At 40.7% G+C, this 21925-nt stretch overlaps 1 protein-coding gene across 1 annotated transcript in view; it reads right to left on the bottom strand.

The window, feature by feature from the left end:
- Positions 1–21925, bottom strand: part of c8h15orf39 (chromosome 8 C15orf39 homolog) — a 46332-nt gene that overhangs the window by 20692 nt on the left and 3715 nt on the right. Inside the window, exon 2 of the mRNA XM_034176431.1 lies at positions 39–3231. Coding sequence (XP_034032322.1) covers positions 39–3231 — 3193 coding nt within the window. The remainder of the gene's footprint in view (positions 1–38; positions 3232–21925) is intronic.

Genomic DNA, 21925 nt, shown 5'->3' with positions numbered 1-21925 from the left:
TGGACACCCCTGTATTTTTAACATTTTCATGTACTCACCCAAGTGTCTGCAGACACAGGCATGATAGTAAAGGTTGACCACATCCATGTAGACATTAGGCAGGTATTTTAGGGACATCAGCCTCCTGAGCTTGGAGGAACAGGATCGTTTGTGTAACTGGATAAGGAGCTTCTCTTCAGAGAGGGTGGTGGGCCTCAGCACCACTTTGTGCTCCTGCAGCACCTTGTCGATAAAGCTGCCCTGCACCGAAGGGAACAGCAGCTCCTTCAAAACCAACATGGGGATGAACACCGCCCCTGACCGTATAACATGTGGAAATGGACAATATTCCACAGAGATGTACTCCATCAACCTCTCGACAACCTCATGGAGTGCCGATTTTATTTCCTCGTTGAGCCACACCTCCCGGGCTTTTACCCCCAACAAACACGATAATTTCTGCACATTGTGGGAAGGAGTTTCAACGAGTTCCAAATGAAACAACCAGGTCCTAAGGTCCTCCTGCGATGACACTGACACAGATCTGGACACTAGCTTGCACAAAGAATGGTGCAGCTCAAAGAAGTGCTTACGGACTGGCATTTGGTGCTCCAGGTGGGGTGTATTTGCTGAAGCAGGCATTCCTAAAGATTTTTCTATGACTGACACAGGCTTAGAAGACTGCTTCGTATCAGGGAGAATCATTTTGTAGGTGGACAGTTTCAGACACTGAAGGGGAATATTCTTGAAGTTTATTTTATTCTGAGGTGGTTCAGGGGGGAGAATAGATTTTGGGTCAGGCACTGCCACCCGTGTGCGCTCTGTACAAGTGTTACCTTCTGAAAATGTTTCCATGTCTTTGGTTACCTCCCTCTGTGCAGAATGATCTGAAGTGTTGTTTTCACCTGCACACGGGGGCTGACATTCAAGCTCTTCAGGTTTACATTTGTTAATCACAAATAATGTAATGTTGTTAGGTGAACCATCCTCCTGTTTCTCCATTTTGACTGATGTCTCATTGTAGTCCTCTTCTTTGATTTTGCGAGCAGACTTGTTTCCATCTGGATCTCCTTTTTCCAGCTTTATGCATTTGGGTTCAAGGGCTTCATCAGACTTCTCTGCTAGAGTTTGTGCACAGACTACAGGCAGCTGTTCTTCACTGGCTGGGCTTTTCTCTTTAATGTATGACTTGGTTTCTACTTCATGCACCTCAGGTGAATGCACAGTTCTCTGAGATTCTTTTGCTGGAGATAATGCTCTAGCCTTCTGCAGGTATGATTTGTAAGGTGCCAGGCTGAAGACTACATCAATCACTGGCATAGGAGGAGAGTCATTTTTGTTCTCTTCTTTTTCCATTTTTGGTCTTTTCTTTATGGGACCCACCTGACATAAATCCTTAGTCTCTTCTTTAATGTTGCTGCAAGGAGATGAGTCCAAAAGATGTTTTCTCAAAGTCCCTGTAGGATTAACAGTAGCAGAGCCATTATGTTCACTTCCTTTTGCAACTGTAGGAGAATACATTTTTTTTTGAAGATTTGAACCACTGGCTAAAGGTGTTTGGTCCTGAGCTGAATTGCGATTTGGTGATTGTGGTAACTGCGCACCAGGGGAAATGACAAAACCACGGGGTGTTTTTAGATATGCAAGTTGGCCGTTACAGGGGGAATAGTCCAGGTGTCTGTCAATGTTCAAGCTAACTGGAGAAGAATGAAGCTGATCTATGTGCATGCTGGTGGTTGGGGATAACAACTTGCCAATTTGTATGCCTACTGGTGAAAACTCAGGTTGTCCGATATGCCTGCTAGAACTGGGTTGGTCCACATGGAGGAATGGTGGGGAAGTATGCAGGCTGGTATTGGGTTTGTCATTGTGCAGGTTGGCAGAGGAGACCAAGAGGTGGTCCATACATTGGCTGGTCGGGGAAATATTTATGCCACTAAGCGGCGCATGCTGCCTTTTTACAGGGACTCTGACTGGGCTTCCATTCAAATGAACTCTCGGAACTGCATAACACGGGTAATCAAAATGCTGCACAAAGGAATGATTTGGCAATGATTGAGCACTAGGCAAAGGAATTTCATCATGAATCGACTGGGGAATAACATAATGGTCCCGTGGGCTAGAAACTGCATGTTGAAGAATAACAGGAACATCATCTCTCTGCTTACCATGACTATCTTTAGTTCGTCTACTGTTTTCTAGCTCCACATTTGTTTGGGGGTAGTAAAACATTGGGTGCTTTGTTAGTTGTCCATATTTGGAAACAGAACACTCCTGAAAAACCTCTGAGGTCATGCGCTCATGTGTAGGATGGGAGGAGTACAGGCTATGATAGCCTCTGGGGGAACTTTGTAAATGCTGGCTCTGCTCACTTAAAGGACCAAGCAGAGTGCGGACTTGGGTACAGGGATAGCTATTGTAGTTTGGCTCCATCACAGCAGGTAAACTCATTCTTCTACCTGGGCTCAAGCTGCTGTACGTCTCCACAGTCTCCCTCTTGAAGGGTTCTGCAGTAGGTTGAACCTTTAGACCTCTCTGTTGCAGCAACAGGTTGTGTGTGTTTCTCTCAGTGGATAGTCTTTCAGAGCAGTGAGAGTCAGTTAGCACCCATTCTCGTTCATAAGCAGGGTTTGGTATCCGCTGCGACCCGTGTCCTACGCTGTATTGCTGACCTACCACACAACCCAATTCATTGCAGTAGGGGTTCTGTCCATAAATTGGCTTTGGAATTGCTAAGTAAACAGAGTTTTCAGATGGGGAAGTCCCACCTCCGTTCTTCTGTTTGACAGTCACTGATGTAGGGGATGTAGGCCTGCTGATTCCAGGACTTCTAGTGTAACACGTAAAGCCCTGTTTTAATGGGATGTGATGCACAGAAGGAGAATGGCTTTTCTCTGAAGACAGCATGTTGTCTTGCCTGTAAATGATGTGGTTTCGTCCCTTCAAGCCAGAGAGGCTATTAACAGGACTTCTACAATCCAACAGAGATGACTTACAGCTGCTCCAAGGAGGACTAAATGCTGTTGTATCCGCTCCTCTGGGGTCATAAGCAAAGTAGGCACCACTATACTGGATAGGCTGCTTACTGAAGAAACCAGACATATTTTGTGGCTTGGGCAGTCCTGGAGATGTGACACTCCCATCAAATAATGGCATCTTGTTCTGGAAAGCTGGGTCGGTGAAGGTCTGAGCAGATTGGTTGCTCATCATGTAGTCACTTTGAAATGATGGTACAGTAATATGGCTCCAGACCTAAGAATACAAAATCAAGCACAAGTTTAAAAAATATAGAAATAAATACAAATAATTTAGTCTCCATAATTAACATGAATAAACTATCTGTTAAGTGGTGTCTACAGAGTAGAAACACTCTACATGCATTGAAAAAGTGCTATGAGGCATCTTGCTGAAAATCCTATGACTTCTTGTATCTATGTATTTACACTTTTGTCATCAAGTACTAAAGCAGTCACATTTTAAGAACTGTATGAGGAATGCCGATAACCTAATGCCTAGACAAGAAAAGAAGAAATACTTTAAGGAATATGATAGAAACCTTGTCATCTCACTTATTTTAATAAATCATGATGAAGCATGTAATAATTCATGAGTCTATATATTCAAATATTATATCAGGTTTGAGAAAAATATTCTGCATTTTATCGAGTATATTTAAATCAGTGGGTCTTGTTGTAGCTGCCTTCTGCAGTGACACTTAGAAAGTTAGCACTGTCATGTTCTCTGTAACCAGAGTTTCAGATTAGAGCTAAATAATTTGTCAACTGAAAAAAAAAAAAATCTATTATTCATCAAGTGAAGTTCTCAGTGGATTCTGGTGTTCAGCAGGGAGGTTTTCTGGCTCCTAGTTTGTTTAATGCTTGCATGTACTGGGTGTTGGGTTAGATTGTGGAATCCAGTGACTGTGGTGTCTGACAGTGAGGAAATGTTCACAGACCCTAATGATCAATAGATGTCCTGATTCCAGCGCTTGAAAAGCTGAGTGAAAAGTCAGAGTGTTTTAGTTTGTAGACTGTCTTGAAGCAAGCCTCACAACCAAAAACTAAATGACTTCTCGGAGCTGGTCATTATTAATGTACAGTGCATCCAAAAAGTGTTCACAGCACATTACTTTTTCCACATTTTTTTTTATGTTACAGCTTTATCTAAAATGGAATAAATTAAATTTTCCCCTCAAACGTCTACTCACAATACCCCACTGTATCTGTAGTGAAAGTGTTGTACTTGAAAGATTCCCCTATCTCGGCAGTGACATTCATATCTGCAATGACAGCCATTACTATCAAGAAACACCCGGGAAAGGGCTATGAGAGGTTGCCAGAAAGAGATGTTTGTTGAAGTAGCTACATTTGCAAGAAAACAAAGATCCAAGTCTTCCGGGTCCTGGTGATTCCATTATTACATAACTACACAGATGTTAACAGCTGGTTATCTGTGGTACAAGGTCTCTCCGGAAGAGCCTTGGGCACCACTGGAATGACTGTCTCAAATGAACGGTTACTTGGGGAGACTCGGGTGAGGAGTTCTTTCATTGTGAGGGAACGTTGGCTATGACTTTCTTGCCATGTGGTCATCTCTCTGGGCATGACCCAGCACCAGATGCCTGAGCAACTGGGAAACCCATGGAGACATTGTGCATCACCTGGCAAATATATGGCAATTTTCGGGAGGTAGGAATGGACCAGTTGTCTGCCTTCGTGATTGCTATGCAGGAACTAAGGCGGATCCATAATATGGTGGATGTGGTGACACGTGACACCAGCAAGTGAATAAGCCCAACATTCATTAGTTCATCTTGTGAAATATGTGAACGGTGCTCGTCTGTTTTACGTTAACACAATCATGCAGTTCTCAGCTGACCTGCACAGAATGTTGTATTTATTTCAAGTAAAAATGGGAGTCAGGTGACCCAAAATACATGACAAATGTGGTAAACAAGGCCTGTACAGCTCAAGTCATCAATTTTCTGGAAAATGTTGCATAACGTGACAAGAATCTCTCTCCAGCCTTTGTTGAATAGCATTTTTCAGTTTTTTAATTAAAGAATTTCAAGAATGACAAACACAAAAAAGCAATTTCCTCTCTATTCTTACACAAGCAAAAAGGTTAATGCCACATGTCAAACCAGTGTTACGTTATTACGTTCCTTTCCAGATAGTGTCACATCTTGTCAAACAAGTTTGATCATTTTGTCTATCTACTTAAGTTTGCCACACAAGATGTAATTGCACTCATTCACCTTCATCTTGAGCTCCAGATGTGCTCCCAAAATGATTGCCTCTTTATCTATTTGATGGATTTATTTAGTATTTCATGCAATTGTCATCAAAATATGTACAAGTTTATTGTTGAATCATCTTACACCTTAGTTTAATTTTTTAAAGCTTCAAACAAAGTCATTAAGTGAGCAGTGTTGAACCCAGAGGTTAGTGTGCTCGTTTCCACAGCAGAACATTCCCAGTTCAAGACCACCCCTGCCCATTCTCCATGTAATGTGGAACTGCATCAGAAAGGGCATCCAGCGGCTCTGCTTTGGTGACCCAGAGCGAATAAAGTGAGAAGCCAAAGGAACATATTCACAACAAATAAGACCAGGAACTGCAAACATTTCTACCACATCAGGTAAAGTAGATTTTTCAGAGTTTGAGATATGGGCAGCAACTTCAGCACTGGCACATAACCAACGTATCGCCACAATTATTTACTTTTCTACAAATGTTTCCCCCCCAACAGGATCTCTGGATAAATTTTTGCAGCTGTAAAAAGGCAAACTGGCATAGTATGTTACTATGCTTTTTACACTTTTAAATTCATTTTATTAGGAAATGGAGCGGACTGCTGCCTCATCTTTATCTAAAGTCTGGGTCTTTTAGGGAAGCTTAGGACCTGTGGCCGGCGATCACCGTAGTATTTCTTCTGTTTTTCTTGTTGTTTAATGCTAATTATATTTATTGGGGGGGATTTATTAATTCCTTTTTTTTTTTTTTTTAAACTGTAGTAGCGCTGCAACAATTAATTCATTGCCAACCATTTTGGTATTGATAAAGTGAGTCTTTCTGTATGTCCAAATTTTCCCATTTCAGCTTCTTAAATGTGAATATTTTCTGATTTTTTTTTTTTACTGCTCTCTGACAGAAAACACAATATCTTTTGGTTGTGGACAAAACAAGAAAACACTGATATCATCATCTTGGGCTTTAAGAAACACTGATCAATATACACTGCTCAAAACAATTAGGAGAACACAGTGAACAGAATATGTAACCATTTTCTGACATGTTATGAACCAAGCAACTTGACACTTTATACCCTTTATATGTTGGGATTTTAAAAAAAGTTGTAGAATAAATATTTGAATGCAAGGTTTAAAGTTATTGATAGAATTTATGGCTATGTTTTACTGGCTTACTAGTTAATTAACCAAAGACAAATCAGAAATTAATCAATAAAATTGAAAAAAAAAAAAAAAAAAAACACATATATATATACACACACACACATACATACATACACATATATATTAATTAATCGGTTACAAAAATACTGTACCAGTTGGCTGCAGCCCTAATTTACAGTGTAAAGGTGTTGGTTTCTGCTGCAGCACATCTGCCCACATTTGCAGAAACTGTAATGTGTCGAATAACCTCATTACTGTGTACTTAACCCTAAATACTGTCTGTCACACGCCTACTACTTCAGGCTGTGATGAAAAAGGTGTGAAATAAACATCAGTGTCACTGAAGCCCACATGAAAACAGCAGAACAGCCCTGGTGCTCACAAACCACAGCGGATCATATTGTTGACACCCTTCTGAGATGTAAAGACTTATCAGCATCAGATTCTGCTGTTTTTATGTGCAGAGGAAACTGTGCAGGGTTGCAAGAGCTGCTGTCAGCATGTGCATTTGTCCATACTGCCAAATCTGTAGGCCAAGGGCCAACTTCCTGGTGCAGCTTGTCCAAACCCAGACAGAGGCTCAAATCACGTGAGGAATGATCAAGTGTGTGTGTATGCGTGCTTTTTGTCCTCCCGTGTCTGAAAAGTTACAGACTTTACATATTTTGCTGACTAGTTTGCTTCAAGGTCAGCCTGAAATTTTAGAGGTGTTGGCATATTTTATGTAACTAACCTGTAATAATGGTTTTCCTTAAAGTCTTATAAAAAAAAGCCCTCCTCCCCCTCCAAAAAGTAACCTTGAGCTCTGTCAATTTTGTTATGTCTGCTTTAGCTATGCAAAAACATCTGTATGACAAAAACACAGAATGCTGCATACTTAAAGGAGAACTGAGAAACTTTTTCACCATAAATTTACAGTTTAGGAGTAATTGTATTGGTTAAATTACTTGTTTTGGGGAGAATGGGGGCTCCATCTCACCCACCATGGGTTTCGTGGGGGTCTTGAAAACCAGCCTTGCAACTTTAGAGAAACTGACCCTGGTGTCGTGTGAACAACAGTCTCAACCCTCACAAGAAACATTAACAACTTTACGGCAGTACAACACATCCACACTTCCCTGTCGAGGCACCAGCGAGCTAGCAGCTATTATAACAAACCAACAAGTATTTCTTGCATGTTCATCAAGACAGAGCCAGTAGGTGGGGGGAGGAACAATGCTGTCGGATGAAGCAAGGAAAAGAAAGACAGCATGGCAGAGCAAAGGGTCGCACACAGGTCAACATCAGTCAGACTTTCTTGGAATAGCAGAGCTGAAAGATGAAGTGTGAAAAACAGATGCAGACCTGCATTCCTACTGCTGGAGGAACATTTGGAACAGAGTTCACTGTGAAAGCATTTTCTCACTGATCATGCACAGACAGACAGAAAGTTCTGCCTGAATTAAACTGTTCTTTATGGAAGCACATTGCATTCACTGGACTGGATAAAAAAAAAAGAAAAAAAAAAAATTGACCCCTGATCTTGTGAGAAAAGATCTCATAATTACAAGATCAAGCATGTATTTTTTTTTTTAAATCCAGCTTCCATACAATGTGCTTCCATACTTCCAATCCCTCAGTAAAGACAAGCATGAGAATTCCCAAGTCATAATCAGAAATCTGCCAATTTGTAATTGCCAACAGTGGATTGTGACTGCACACAAAGTGTGGCTTTCCCCCAAGGTGTTCCTGGATGAATGAAATTCTTCCAGGAAGGGGCACAGGGCATCTCACCAAAATGAGACATCCTCTGTTCTTGGTGAATCACATCAATTTTGACACGCAGCCGGCTGCAAAGACAGGAGTATAGGGGCCATCAACAAATTGCCACGGCGAAAGGAAATGGTTTGATTAAAAACTCAGTAACATCGCATTTATGGTTTGTAGCGCCACCAAACTCACATCACACATCAATGAGCTGTCTCTGGTTGTACGACAGCACTTGGATTGGGAAAAAATGTACTATTGTATAATTTAGATTTTTTTTTATTGTAATAAATGTGATTAAAATCTCCGACAGCACTTAGATTGGAAAAATGTACTATTCTATAATTTAGATTTTTTTTTATTGTAATAAATTTGATTAAAATCTCCAACTTTTTATTCATAACTTGCAGTGCCACCAAACTCACATCACACACCAATGAACTCCCTCTGGTCGTACGACAACTCTGTTTGGAAAAAGGTCGTTGTGAAAAATTAGTAAATTTTTCAATATTCAATTGTGTTAAGGTGTAGTAATACAAAATCCAATGCACATATGAATGGTCTCCTGCTGGCTATGCTACAGCACTCAGCTTGGAAAAGGTCATAACAAATATGCTGTTGAAAATTAAAAGTTGAAGTGAAAAATTGTGGATCGGTGCATCCCTTGTGCAGGCAGCAAGTAATCACTGGCCTTGAATTATGCCCTGCCTTGTTTAAGCAGTGGTGTCGCCGACAGAACGATCCCCCCTAAAAATCCCCCCACCCCTTCGCTGCGCATGCATCATTTTGTCAGTGTCGGCAGTGATTCACCGATTATTTCCTTGTTTCTGCTTCAAACTGCACTGCAGTCTTCAACTATCTCAGTGACATATCTGAAGCTTTTGTACAAAAATCATTTCCACATAAATTCAGCATTATTTCATCATAAAAGAGAGGAGGAGGTGCAATCACAGCGCGACAGCAGCACGTCTGAGTCTGAAGTGCTGCTGTGCTTACATCATTTTGGAGCATCAGCAGCGATTCGTTTCTGCTTAAAACTGACTTTTAATGATTTAAGAGGTTTTACTTTTTCGCCTGATAGTTAATAATCACATTATGCCCTTTGATCGCTTTGGGTGTAGAGAGTCGGGCTCAGGGAGCCAGACCCACTTTCCTTGAATCAGCTAGTGTCAGTGCTTAATTTCACTTCATACCTCTGGGGATGGGTATTGATAACCGGTTCTTTTCAAGAATCGTTAAGACATGATTCGATCCACCAACATCGATAGCCTTTTTGCTTAACGATTCTCTTATCTGTCCTTCAGAGCAGCTGTTTTTTAGGGTGTTTATCGGGAAAATGATCATTTCTTTACGTTGACTGCAGACCCTGCAGCTGGTCTGCTCGAACCAACGAAGCAGTGCTCTGACCCGCTGCTTCATTGGTTCTCTGCTTCCCAGAAGCAGCAAGTCCGCTTCTTAACACCTATCAAAGCCATTAAAAGATGTCAATTCTGAGTCACTTTTGTGCAGTGACTAACTGGGACTGTTGTCTTGCTGTGGGCAAGAAACGAGAATAGTCCTTCATTGCGTTTGTACCACTCCAAACCCTGCGCTGCTCTCTGTTAGAAAGATAGAGTCTGGTCTGAATGAATAACTTCAATGCGAATTGCCGTTTTAAACGTAATACAGACAACAAACCAAAACATTTTTTCCCTCCCAAAATGAGATGTCATCTGTTCTTTATGAGTTACATCCTGACGTGCAGCGCAGCCGGTTGAGCTTAGCTCAGAGGCTATGAAGTTACATTTGTGTCATTAATATCTGAAAGTAAATGCTATTGACAAAAACTACAGATTTTATTTCTAATTATGTCCAGAGATCTAGGATCAACCATGTACAGATTTTATTTATGCACAGAGATCAAGGATCCAGTGACCAATTTCATATTTAAGAGAGTCGGGCTCAGGCTCTCCACCAACATCTCTATTTTTTGAGGAAACTGGGAAGGGCCAGACTGAACACCAAGGTCCTCAGGGCCTTTGTGTGGAGAGAATAATATGTTGTTTTGCCCCTGTCTTAAAATAACCCTAATGATGTATTTGTTATTATTACACTAATTGCACGAATTTGTTTTTATATCCACTAACGACTGGGAGTGAAGCATGCTGGGGTCATTCTGAACTGGGAGTGAAGAGCTGAGATCATTCAAGAGGAAAGAACTTTCAGATGCCTGTTGATTAAAGGAATTATGTGCGCCAGGGAGTTTGAGATGGCCACTCACCCTCCCTTTGCGCACACATTAGAAAAGAGGGGGCAGAGCCATGCTTCGATAGAGTCTGCTGCGGGTTTCGTACGAACGCCCAGCCGGTTGACAAGCGCACTCTGCCGAGGGTGTTGGCTCTCCACCTTAAAGGCGTCACGGTAAGAGAGAAAGAGATGTTTCATGCGCTGCAACCACTTGTGCTTGATGTAACTGCTTTTGTGGGGAATAAATATACGCCTGTTTGTTCTAGCAAAATGCAGTCTGTGTGATCATTTCTGTGTGCCGATCTGACCGAACCTTGTTTCAAAACATTTTTGGCGTTGTCGGCAGGATACGGTTACGCTCAGACTACACACAGAAATGTCTTGTTTTAGATTGGGAAAGAGAGATGCGGAGGTGGCATCTCAACAGGAAGTAGTCCCGGGGTGGGATGGGATTACTTTTAAAGAAATAGGCCAGCTTCTACGGAGACGCGGGGGACGCCCTGGGCCGTGGACTGGAGCAATTCCCACCGCGACTCCACCAGTTTTATGTGAGATGTTAAAACGGGTGGAGGTTAAAGAGAAAGCTCCATTGGGAGGTATTTTAGAGATGATGATGGATTTGTGTGCACTCATTTTGACACGTCTGTCATGTTCAGGAATGTTAAACACACCTGCTGTCTTGAGTCTTGATTTTTTTTTTTTTTTATGTATAAGTCTACAATGAATTAGTTGCAGAAATGTTATATGTGGAAAGTGGGAATTTATTATTACTAGCACTGTATTTTCTGGTGTATAAGTTGCACCTGTTTAAAAAAAGCCTCTTGAAGATGAAAAAAAAATTGCACCTTTTTTCTGCATTATCACTACTTTGGAACTTTTGTGCATCTTGTTTTTGGCATTTCTTCTTTTGTATGGGGGGAGGAACAACAATGCTCATTTGATATGGCAAAAGAAGCCATACAGCAGGCTGTGTCCTTGGGAAAAATGCAATCAGGACCAGTAGAACTTCAAGTGTCTGCTTTAAATGATTATGCTAACTGGAGCTTATGGCAGAAACAGAACAGGATACGAAAACCTTTAGGGTTCTGGTCGAGGAAACTCCCAGATGCGAGGATGCGTTATACACCTTTTGAGAAACAACTTTTGGCATGTTACTGGGCGTTAATTGATACTGAATCACAAACGGTAGGACATGAGGTAATGATGAGAACACACATACCCATTTTGACATGGGTAATGAGTAATCCTACCACTCATCGAATAGGGACAGCTCAGGAGGCTAGTGTAATTAAATGGAAATGGTATTTATCAGAGCGGGTAAAATCAGGTGAAAAAGGAGTTTCATTGCTGCATGAACAAGTAGCTGATACTCCTGAGGAAGATGAGGTGCCTTTTGAAGTTCAACCATTGGAAGAATCTCCTGTAAAAGCGGGGAAAAAGTGGGATGATTTGTCAGATGATGAGAGAAGTCGAGCATGGTTTACTGATGGATCCTGTCAATATCAAGCAGGAAAAAGGCGATGGAAAGCAGGAGCTTTTAACCCACAATTAGGTCAGTCTCTGGAAGAATTAGGAGAAGGAAAAAGCAGTCAGTGGGTAGAGTTGAAGGCCGTGCATATGGTGGTCATGCAGGGAGGACCACAGGGCCTCCATATTTATACAGACTCATGGTCAGTGACCCAAGGACTACTTACCTGGATGCCTACATGGCATGCCACTAATTGGAAAATACATTCTAAGGAAGTTTGGGGAAGAGAATTGTGGGAAGACATTTGGGAAAAGGCTAAAACAATTCCTATTACTGTGATGCATGTAGATGCACACACTAATGGACAAGACTCAGAAGCTTTATTTAATAAAGCTGCAGACCAGTTGGTAAAAGTAATGACAGAGCAAAGACAATCGAGTCCAGGATTGGCGAGATGGGCTCATGTCAAAGCAGGACATTGGGGAATACAAGGTACTCTTAAATGGGCAAGGGACCGAGGTATTGATTTAAAATTGGATGATGTAAAAACTGCAATAGCTGAGTGTGAACAATGTCAACATTATCGGAAGGGTGTTCCTCAACATTTGCATGGGCAGTTAAATCGTGGTAAAAGTCCCGGTCAAATTTGGCAGTTGGATTTTATTGGACCACTGCCCATGTCCAAAGGATGCAGTCATGCATGCACTGCTGTAGATACATTTTCTGGGGTCTTGGTAGTGCATCCATGTAAATTTGCAAATCAAATGGCCACACTTAAGTGTTTGGGAATAATACAGCAGTATTATGGATTACCAGTACAAGTTCAAACTGATAATGGTACTCATTTTACGGGAAATAAAGTAAAAGAGTGGGCCAAAGAACATCATGTTGAATGGATTTATCATATTCCCTATTACCCGCAAGCGGCGGGGTTAATAGAGCGAATGAACGGGCTTCTTAAAGAGACCCTATTGAAGCTGTCAAAAGATCGCACTATGCGACAATGGAAACAGGACTTGACTACTGCTGTGGATCAGTTGAACAATCGACCTATAGGGTCAGGATCCACGCCTTTGATAAGAATGATTTCAGGAGAAGAGATAGAGCATACTACAGAAAGCATCAAAATGTGGAAAATTGATCCACAAGCGGAATTACCTGTCAGAGCAACTCCAGGCTCAGCAGGACTGGATTTAAGAACACTGACAACCGTAACATTGGTACCTGATCAAATTCAAGTGGTAAAGACAGGGTTAGGCCTGCAGTGTCCAAAGGGGACATATGGACACATTTTACCACGTAGTGGTCTATCACTCAAAGGGCTGACTATTCAAGCTGGAGTGATAGATGCAGATTATCAAGGTGAAATTGGAGTAGTTTGTAGATTATTTGGAGAACAACCCCTAATATTAAACAAAGGGGACAAAATTGCTCAATTAATAATCAAACCCTGTGAAATGGGGATGGTACAAGAAATACCAAAACCCATAGTAATAATTACACGAGGAATACAAGGCTTTGGTTCCTCAGATCGAGCGGGTGCCAAAGTTTGGGTTAAACAACCTAATGGACCGCCCAAAGCGGCAGAAATTATAGCTCAAGGGAATGATGCAACTGTTAGTATACTCTATCAGGGTGAAGAAAAATGGGTAAATGTGCCTGTATCAAAGTGTTATGTAAGAGAAGACTAATCGTTGTCATTCTACCCGTAGTTACACTTGTGTTGTCTAGGCTTGATGCCCTGGTGGGAGTTGCTGATTGGGCGATCAAGAACCACAGGAGGTGGGCGTCGTCATGGCAACCAGTGGAAGCCCCGGAAATTGGAAGTGTCGGCTGCTGGGTCATACTCCTCCTTGTAGGTGGTGCCATGGTCTCCAGTTGTTGGGGGATGACAGAAGGAAACGAACTTGAAGAGATATCATTGTTTCAAACAGGATGGAAGAACTCTGCCAACAACAGAACGCAAGATGATTCACTAGTGACTGCAAACTATGGCGATGTGTGAACTGTTTTGCCAGACACCATATACCAGTATTTACTATGGGATGTAATGTCACTCTTCGTGCTAAGGTGAACATGTGTATCTATAACAAGACTAGTAAAACATGTAGTTCTATTAATGGAACTAACTGGGCTACTACCCTGAAGGATAAATTATGGATTAGTAACAGTACTGAAATTAAAGGAAGAAGAACATTCCTATATATGATAAGAGGACTGCCAAAAGAAGCTAAAGCAACACAAACTCAAGTTGCACCACTAACTGATACTTGTACTCATTTGGCACAGGCCACAGTAAAAACAAAGGTATATTGGCAAATTACCTTTCCAAATATTCCGACTTGCGGAAGACGCCGAAGAGCGTGGTATGACACTTTATTAGGAGGAACAGGAACTGTCCTAGGAGTATCAAATACTGTGGACAATGAAGTAACTAGAACCATGCTGTCAAACACAGGTCAGTATTCATCTCAAGTATTACATCAGATAGGAGAGTGGATGCCAACAGCATTGGTAGGACAGTTACAAAATGCTGATTTATGGAAAAGGAGTTTTCAATGGCAAATGAAATTATGGAATGAAACATATGATTCATTAAAAAAAACTTGTCACATATAAGTAATTGGACAGCATGTGCAATGCAAACAATCCATGCAGAAGCTCAAAAAGAACGATTCCAGCGTATAGTTACTGCAGGGAACTACTATGATTGGAAACGGATTTGGAACATAACTGATACCTTATGGTTAAAGTTACATCCAGAATTTACACAATGCAATGAAACAGTGTGTACTGGGCATTGGACCCAGTACAATGTGACACAACCAAAGGTTGTTTGTAAATATCAGGTATTACCTGTAATAACGGCTACTGGTTATTGGTTTTTGCATATGGACGGAGAGTGGTTAGAACCAAAAACCAATACGACTTTTGATACTAAAATGTGTGACATCACTGATAAAGGAATGGCCTGTGTGCTGCAAACTGGATATGCTAATCCATGTCTAACCGACTCAGAGGTTGTACTTTGTGATTGGACTAGGGAAACACCCAGAGAAATGTTGTGGCAGATCGGCCCACATGCTCTGTGTGTTGCAACAATGAAAAATAATTCACAGGTACCTTCGGTTCCGTATACTGGCTGCCTGAACAATGTGCATTTATGGCATTGGGGAGACCGGACGTATCATTTGACTAATTATTCTGTATCAAGTCGGCTGACTTCGGTACAATGGGATGTATTGCATTCCCCATGGAGTCTTTCCCTGGAGCGTTTCAAATGCGCATTGGAACAATCTACGGAAATTCAGCAATTAATAGAGTCACATAAGTCCAACGTCTCCAGTCTCATGGTATCCACATTGATTACCAGTGACCGGGTAAAACATGTAGCAAAATTAGTACAGCAAGCATCAGCACACCACTGGTGGGACATCTTTTCAGGAATGTCTATTACTGCCAGAAACACCTTAGTGCCCCCTTTAATAGTGTTAGTAATAACAATATGTGTTATGACTTTTTGTAATATTTTTACATGTATATATGTTATACGATTAAGACGGGAAGTGGAATGGGTAATATTTCAACGAATGCGATGAAATTGACACTGTTAATTCATGATCCTTTTGGAGTAAATCAATATAATGTTACCTTGGATCCTACAATATCAGGTTTTGAATCAAAATTTTGTTTGTGAATCACTAGAAGAAATGTGGGAAATATTATGGCATGATATAATTAATTTTGTGGGATGGAGCCCCGTCCTACCTGAAACTATTAGTGGTTACATTAATTGACTGGTGCAAAACACCAAGAGTGGAATGTGTGGAGAGAATAATATGTTGTTTTGCCCCTGTCTTAAAATAACCCTAATGATGTATTTGTTATTATTACACTAATTGCACAAATTTGTTTTTATATCCACTAACGACTGGGAGTGAAGCATGCTGGGGTCATTCTGAACTGGGAGTGAAGAGCTGAGATCATTCAAGAGGAAAGAACTTTCAGATGCCTGTTGATTAAAGGAATTATGTGCGCCAGGGAGTTTGAGATGGCCACTCACACTCCCTTTGCGCACACACTAGAAAAGAGGTGTGCCCACCCAGCGCACAGTCTGTTCACACCCCTTCCCTCTGGAAGAAGGCTGCGCAGCATCCGGGCAAAAACATCCAGACTGAAAAACAGCTTCTACCCGAATGCTGTCAGACTGTTGAACAGTTCAACATCCACCACCAAACTGAACATTGCACTACATGCACACTGTCACTTTCTTAATACTCTAACGCTGCTGCCGACCCTGTGCCTTGCATATATATATATATATATATATATATATATATATATATATATATATATATATATATATATATATATTCTATGGCCACCTGGGTGCGCATATTGTACATTGCAAAAGTTTATAAAATAGGTTAGGTTAATAAAGAAATAAATAAAAAATTGTCCCAGTTAACTACACTAAGACCTGGAGAAACTGCATTTCGTTCTGCCTGTAAGGGTCGAGTGACAATAAAAGTGAGTCTGATTTCTTGCATCCTAACAGGCTGGCTTATAAGTGGAGACCTGGCAACCCATCAGAAAGTGAAAAGAGCTGTGCCATCAGTCACATCCACAAGAAACACTGCTTCAGCTTCAAATGTTTTACCCCAATGGAGCACAATCAACCAAGTTTCAAGCCGTAGTCACTTTGAATACCTCGTTTAAAGAAGTTCGAACATGACCAAAGCTGTTAAAAGTATGAATACCAGGAAGTTACTATGTGCTATTAATGAGTTCTAGAATCAGGATCAAATTTTGGAACAGTTTAAAAACTGGATCCTGATTTCAAATCTGGTGTCAGTGATGGCCGTAACTACTACATATGCCAAGTTTGTTCAAGATTGTCAAAAATGGACCAAGAAGCTACTATGACACTTCAAAACATGGCCCAATTCGCGATTTGGGATTAAACAAGAAGGAATGGCAGTTTGTGGAATAGCCCCATAATAATGACACACACACAAAGGGCATAAAACAATGTCGGCTCAAACTGGTGGTCGAACAGCTGCTTGATTATTTGACTGTTGTTCAAAATAAAGAAGCACAAATTTTCACAGCATTTTTCATGAAAATTTTTTCCTCCCTTCGCATGAAAATGAAATCATAAATGACAATGACAGTAATTATCAGCAGTCACATAAAAAAGTATGCTGTGCTCAGCGCAAAAAAAGGGAAGAACTGCGGTTTAGTTATGCACGGAGACATTTTATCTTTCATCACCACACAAGCTTGAAATTAACTTAATTAAATACACCCGGTGTTCACAAAGATTTTTTTCCCCTGTGCAACAGCATCTATTAAAGCCTCTCATTATAGAGAAGACTGCAGTGTGTAATAAAATGTAATTCTGAAAAGCATCATACAAGCTATAAAATTTTAACGTATAATGTTTTGAAATGAGCCATTCTACAGCAGTGTTTTTACTTTTGGTATCATATCGTGATGCCAGTACTTTCAATGCAGGACTTTAGTATTTATACAGTATACTATGTAGTATTTTTGGCTTTGTCAGTTTGCTAGTACACACTCTTGTCCAGTTGGTGGTGTTAATGTACCAACAGGTTTACCAACAGCCATTAACATTACAAGAAGAAGCAAACACAAATGCCATACTAACTTAATCTAGATTAACACAGGGTGACCAATCGTCCCGTTTTCATAGAACATGTTCTGTTTTCACGTCCTGTCCTGGGTTTTTTAGAAAGTGATGAAAAATGCCCTGATTTTCATTGTTTTTAATCTTTGAGTAAACTTCGAGTATCATTTGAGTATGGGAGCTACTAATTATAGGTGGAATGGAACCGGAACAACTGGTAATTTGGTGGAATGTATGACAATCGGCGGAATGGGTCGTTTTGGCTTATATTACACCCAAAACTAGTATGATGAGATGATCAGGTCTCACAACTACAATAATCAAGTTATTTAGCCACTATATAAAGTTATACATTAGCATTAGAAGCCCCAAACTCTTGACAGAACAGCGACAAAATGGCAGAATGGGAACTTGTTTGATGCCACCTAGTGTTAGGGACGAATTGTGCATGAAGCACGAATCTTATGCAATACGTGTAAAATCGTAGCTGCCTCTAACGCCTTGTATACCTGTTACTAATTTAATTAGCCTATAATCCGCCAAATCACAGCAAAAACTGTCTCAAGGCGCCTTACATGGAACAATTCAACATAAATTTAAATAAATTATTAAAAATGAATAAAAAAAATTCAAATACATAATTAAAAACAGAAGTAAAAGAATAAAACAAAAAAAATAAAAGCTATCCTGTCCTGTTTTTATAAGAAAGCTTTTATGCTTTTATAAGAAAAATAATAAAAATAGGTTTTCAGTCTCGACTTAAAAATGTCCATGGACTCTGACGGCCTCACGGTCGCAGTCTGTTGCAAAGTATGCATGTGGCATGCCAGAGTGTCGGCTCCCACCACAACACGTGTGCTTCACGCACCCCCCCCCCCCCCCCAACATGTGCGTGTGGTTCACACGGCCCCAGCAGGCGAGGTGCCTCTCATCTGATCACAAAGTCACATCTTGGCCTGTACGCTGAACGGACAGGGGCGTGGCTAGCTGCCAACAGCTGTTGAGACATCTCTGGTCCTGGACATCACAGCTGCAGAACACGTACTGCGTTTTGACAGACGTGCGTGTGTGCTTGCTGTCCTCACGTGTAAATACATAAAAATCATATATCACTTTTGCAACGGACTGGAGAAATGAACCGTCAGTTCATGTATACACGCAGCAGGCGATCTGAAAGTCACGTCTGTCTGACAGGAGATGCATGTCGGGCCAGGCACGCGCGCAGGCTTGGCCCAACACGTGTACTGTGAGTGCCGCAGGACCATATGACAAGCCAACAGTATGGCAAATACGCCCCTTCGGTCTCGTATCAGCAGGAACACAGTAGTGTTCAGAATAATAGTAGTGCTATGTGACTAAAAAGAATAATCCAGGTTTTGAGTATATTTCTTATTGTTATATTTCTAAGGTACCAGTAGATTCAGTAGATTCTCACAAATCCAACAAGACCAAGAATTCATGATATGCACACTCTTAAGGCTATGGAATTGGGCTATTAGCAAAAAAAAGTAGAAAAGGGGGTGTTCACAATAATAGTAGCATCTGCTGTTGACGCTACAAACTCAAAATTATTATGTTGAAACTGCTTTTTTAGCAATCCTGTGAATCACTAAACTAGTATTTAGTTGTATAACCACAGTTTTTCATGATTTCTTCACATATGTGAGGCATGGAATCAACCAACTTGTGGCACCTTGCAGCTGTTATTCCACTCCAAGATTCTTTAACAACATTCCACAATTCATTCACATTTCTTGGTTTTGCTTCAGAAACAGCTTTTTTGATGTCACCCCACAAGTTCTCAATTGGATTTAAGTCCGGGGATTGGGCAGGCCACTCCAAAACATTAATTTTGTTGGTTTGGGACCAAGATCTTGCTTATTTACTAGTGTGCTTGGGGTCATTTTCTTGTTGAAACACCCATTTCAAGGGCATGTCCTCTTAAGCATAAGGCAACATGACCTCTTCAAGTATTTTGACATATCCAAACTGATCCATGATACCTGGTATACGATATATAGGCCCAACACCACAGTAGGAGAAAAATGCCCATATCATGATACTTACACCACCATGCATCACTGTCTTCACTGTGAACTGTGGCTTGAATTCAGAGTTTGAGGGTCATCTCAAACTGTCTGCAGCCCTTGGACCCAAAAACAATAGTTTTACTCGCATCAGTCCACAAAATATTCCTCCATTTCTCTTTAGGCCAGTTGATGTGTTCTTTGGAAAATTGTAACCTCTTCTGCACATGTCTTTTATTTAACAGAGGGACTTTGCGGGGGATTCTTGCAAATAAATTAGCTTCACACAGGCATCTTCTAACTGTCACAGCACTTACAGGTAACTCCAGACTGTCTTTGATCATCCTGGAGCTGATCAATGGGTGAGCCTTTGCCATTCTTGTTATTCTTCTATCCATTTTGATGGTTGTTTTCCATTTTCTTCCACGTGTCTTTTTTTTGTCCATTTTAAAGCACTGGAGATCACTGTAGATGAACAGCCTATAATTTTTTGCACCTGCGTATGTTTTCCCCTCTCCAATCAACTTTTTAATCAAACTACGCTGTTCTTCTGAACAATGTCTTGAACGTCCCATTTTCCTCAGGCTTTCAAAGAGAAAAGCATGTTCAACAGGTGCTGGCTTCATCCTTAAATAGGGGACACCTGATTCACACCTGTTTGCTCCACAAAATTGATGAACTCACTGACTGAATGCCACACTACTATTATTGTGAACACCCCCTTTTCTACTTTTTTTACTAATAGCCCAATTTCATAGCCTTAAGACTGTGCATATCATGAATGCTTGGTCTTGTTGGATTTGTGAGAATCTACTGGTACCTTGCTTCCCATATAACAATAAGAAATATACTCAAAACCTGGATTAATCTTTTTAGTCACATAGCAAAACTATTATTCTGAACACTACTGTACATCATAAACAGTTTGTTATTTATCACGGTGCTTTCTCTCTTTTTTAACAAATACGTTTATCTGCTTTTTGATTTTAGCCATTTCACACTCCTGTTATAAGGCCGTGATTGTAGTGCAGTGGTAAAGTTTCCATCTGGTAATCAGAGCTTTTGTAAACTGCAGGTTCGAATCCCATGAGTGGCATTTATTTTTTAATTAACCAGGGTTATTTAACGTCGGGGTTCTGTACTGCGTCCCCTTTTATTTATATCAACCCAGGGATATTCACTAATTATACAGCTGGTTTTTATTTTATTGTTCTCCACATCAAACGGCGTGATGTGGTGCACCATGTCCCAGCTGCTCACACTGTGTTCCTGCTCGCACAACACCGTAGTGTACACAACACCATCGCAGCAGGTTCATTCATGTCTGCCCGTCGGCACGATGTTTTCATGGTTCGCTCATACGAGCTGTTCCGCCGTGACTGGCCCTGTTTTGTACTTATGCGTATTATGTGTAAAGGGGCCCTTAGTGAGGGTAAATTTTCCATTATGGTGATCTGCTATTCAGGCAATTTGAAAAGAGACAAGTTTGTGCTTTGAACATGACAGGAGGACTTTCTGCTTTGTATGATAACATTTCATTACATTATCTTGAGATTGGTTATCGAAGCTTGGGAGGTAGGGGGCATATAAAGGTACTGTTCTGTCAATCATTCCGTCAACTGTATCATCATCCTTGTTCTTCCAATTAGTACCCACTTTTGAGTATGTCATTGCCAGGCCAAGTGTCCTGGTTTTCGGTGATCAAAATGTCATCACCCTAGATTAATGTTACCCGCAATCCTGTTGTAGACAGATTACGATAAAATTGTTTGGACTACTGGACAACTGCAGTGGATTCAGTCATATTTGTTAATTTTTCTTATTTCAAACAGTGTTCATGTGTGTGCATTAGTGTAAGAGAGGAGGGGATGAACTTACTACCTCTATAGCAATATCTACAGGAGTGGAGGTCATACTGGTTTCAGCAATTTGGAGGGAAATTTAACATTTTAATTATTTTTTGGATTGTGTGTATGGGTGTCCCTCTTCTGTCCAAATGGCACATTGGAACTGATCCAAACTTGGCACACACATACTTTGCCACACAGGGAGTGATGTCTCAAAGGGACTTGCTGTGCCATCTGCCAGCTGCACCAGAAGCATCATGAAAGCAGACATTTTCCATACAAAGTTGAAGTTTTTCCTCTTTATCACCACTAGATGTCAGTGTTTTCCAGTGTCAGTTTGATTTAAAAAAAAACAAACACTATCTAAATGTGCTCTTCTTTAATTAAAAGCAGTTTAAATGATCTTAGTGTTCATTTTTATACATGCACTCAAACACTTAAAAATAAATTAATTAATAACAAAATAATAATAATAATTACAAAAAAATCTGGCATTGTTGAAGACACCTACGTTTCTGAAAGAGCATCTAGTGCAATTTTAATGGATGAGGAAGTGTTTATAGTGGT

The sequence above is a fragment of the Thalassophryne amazonica genome, chromosome 8, assembly GCF_902500255.1.
Source record: "Thalassophryne amazonica chromosome 8, fThaAma1.1, whole genome shotgun sequence".
In the NCBI taxonomy this organism is placed as follows: Eukaryota; Metazoa; Chordata; class Actinopteri; order Batrachoidiformes; family Batrachoididae; genus Thalassophryne; species Thalassophryne amazonica.
This window is presented reverse-complemented; position numbering and strand designations above follow the sequence as displayed.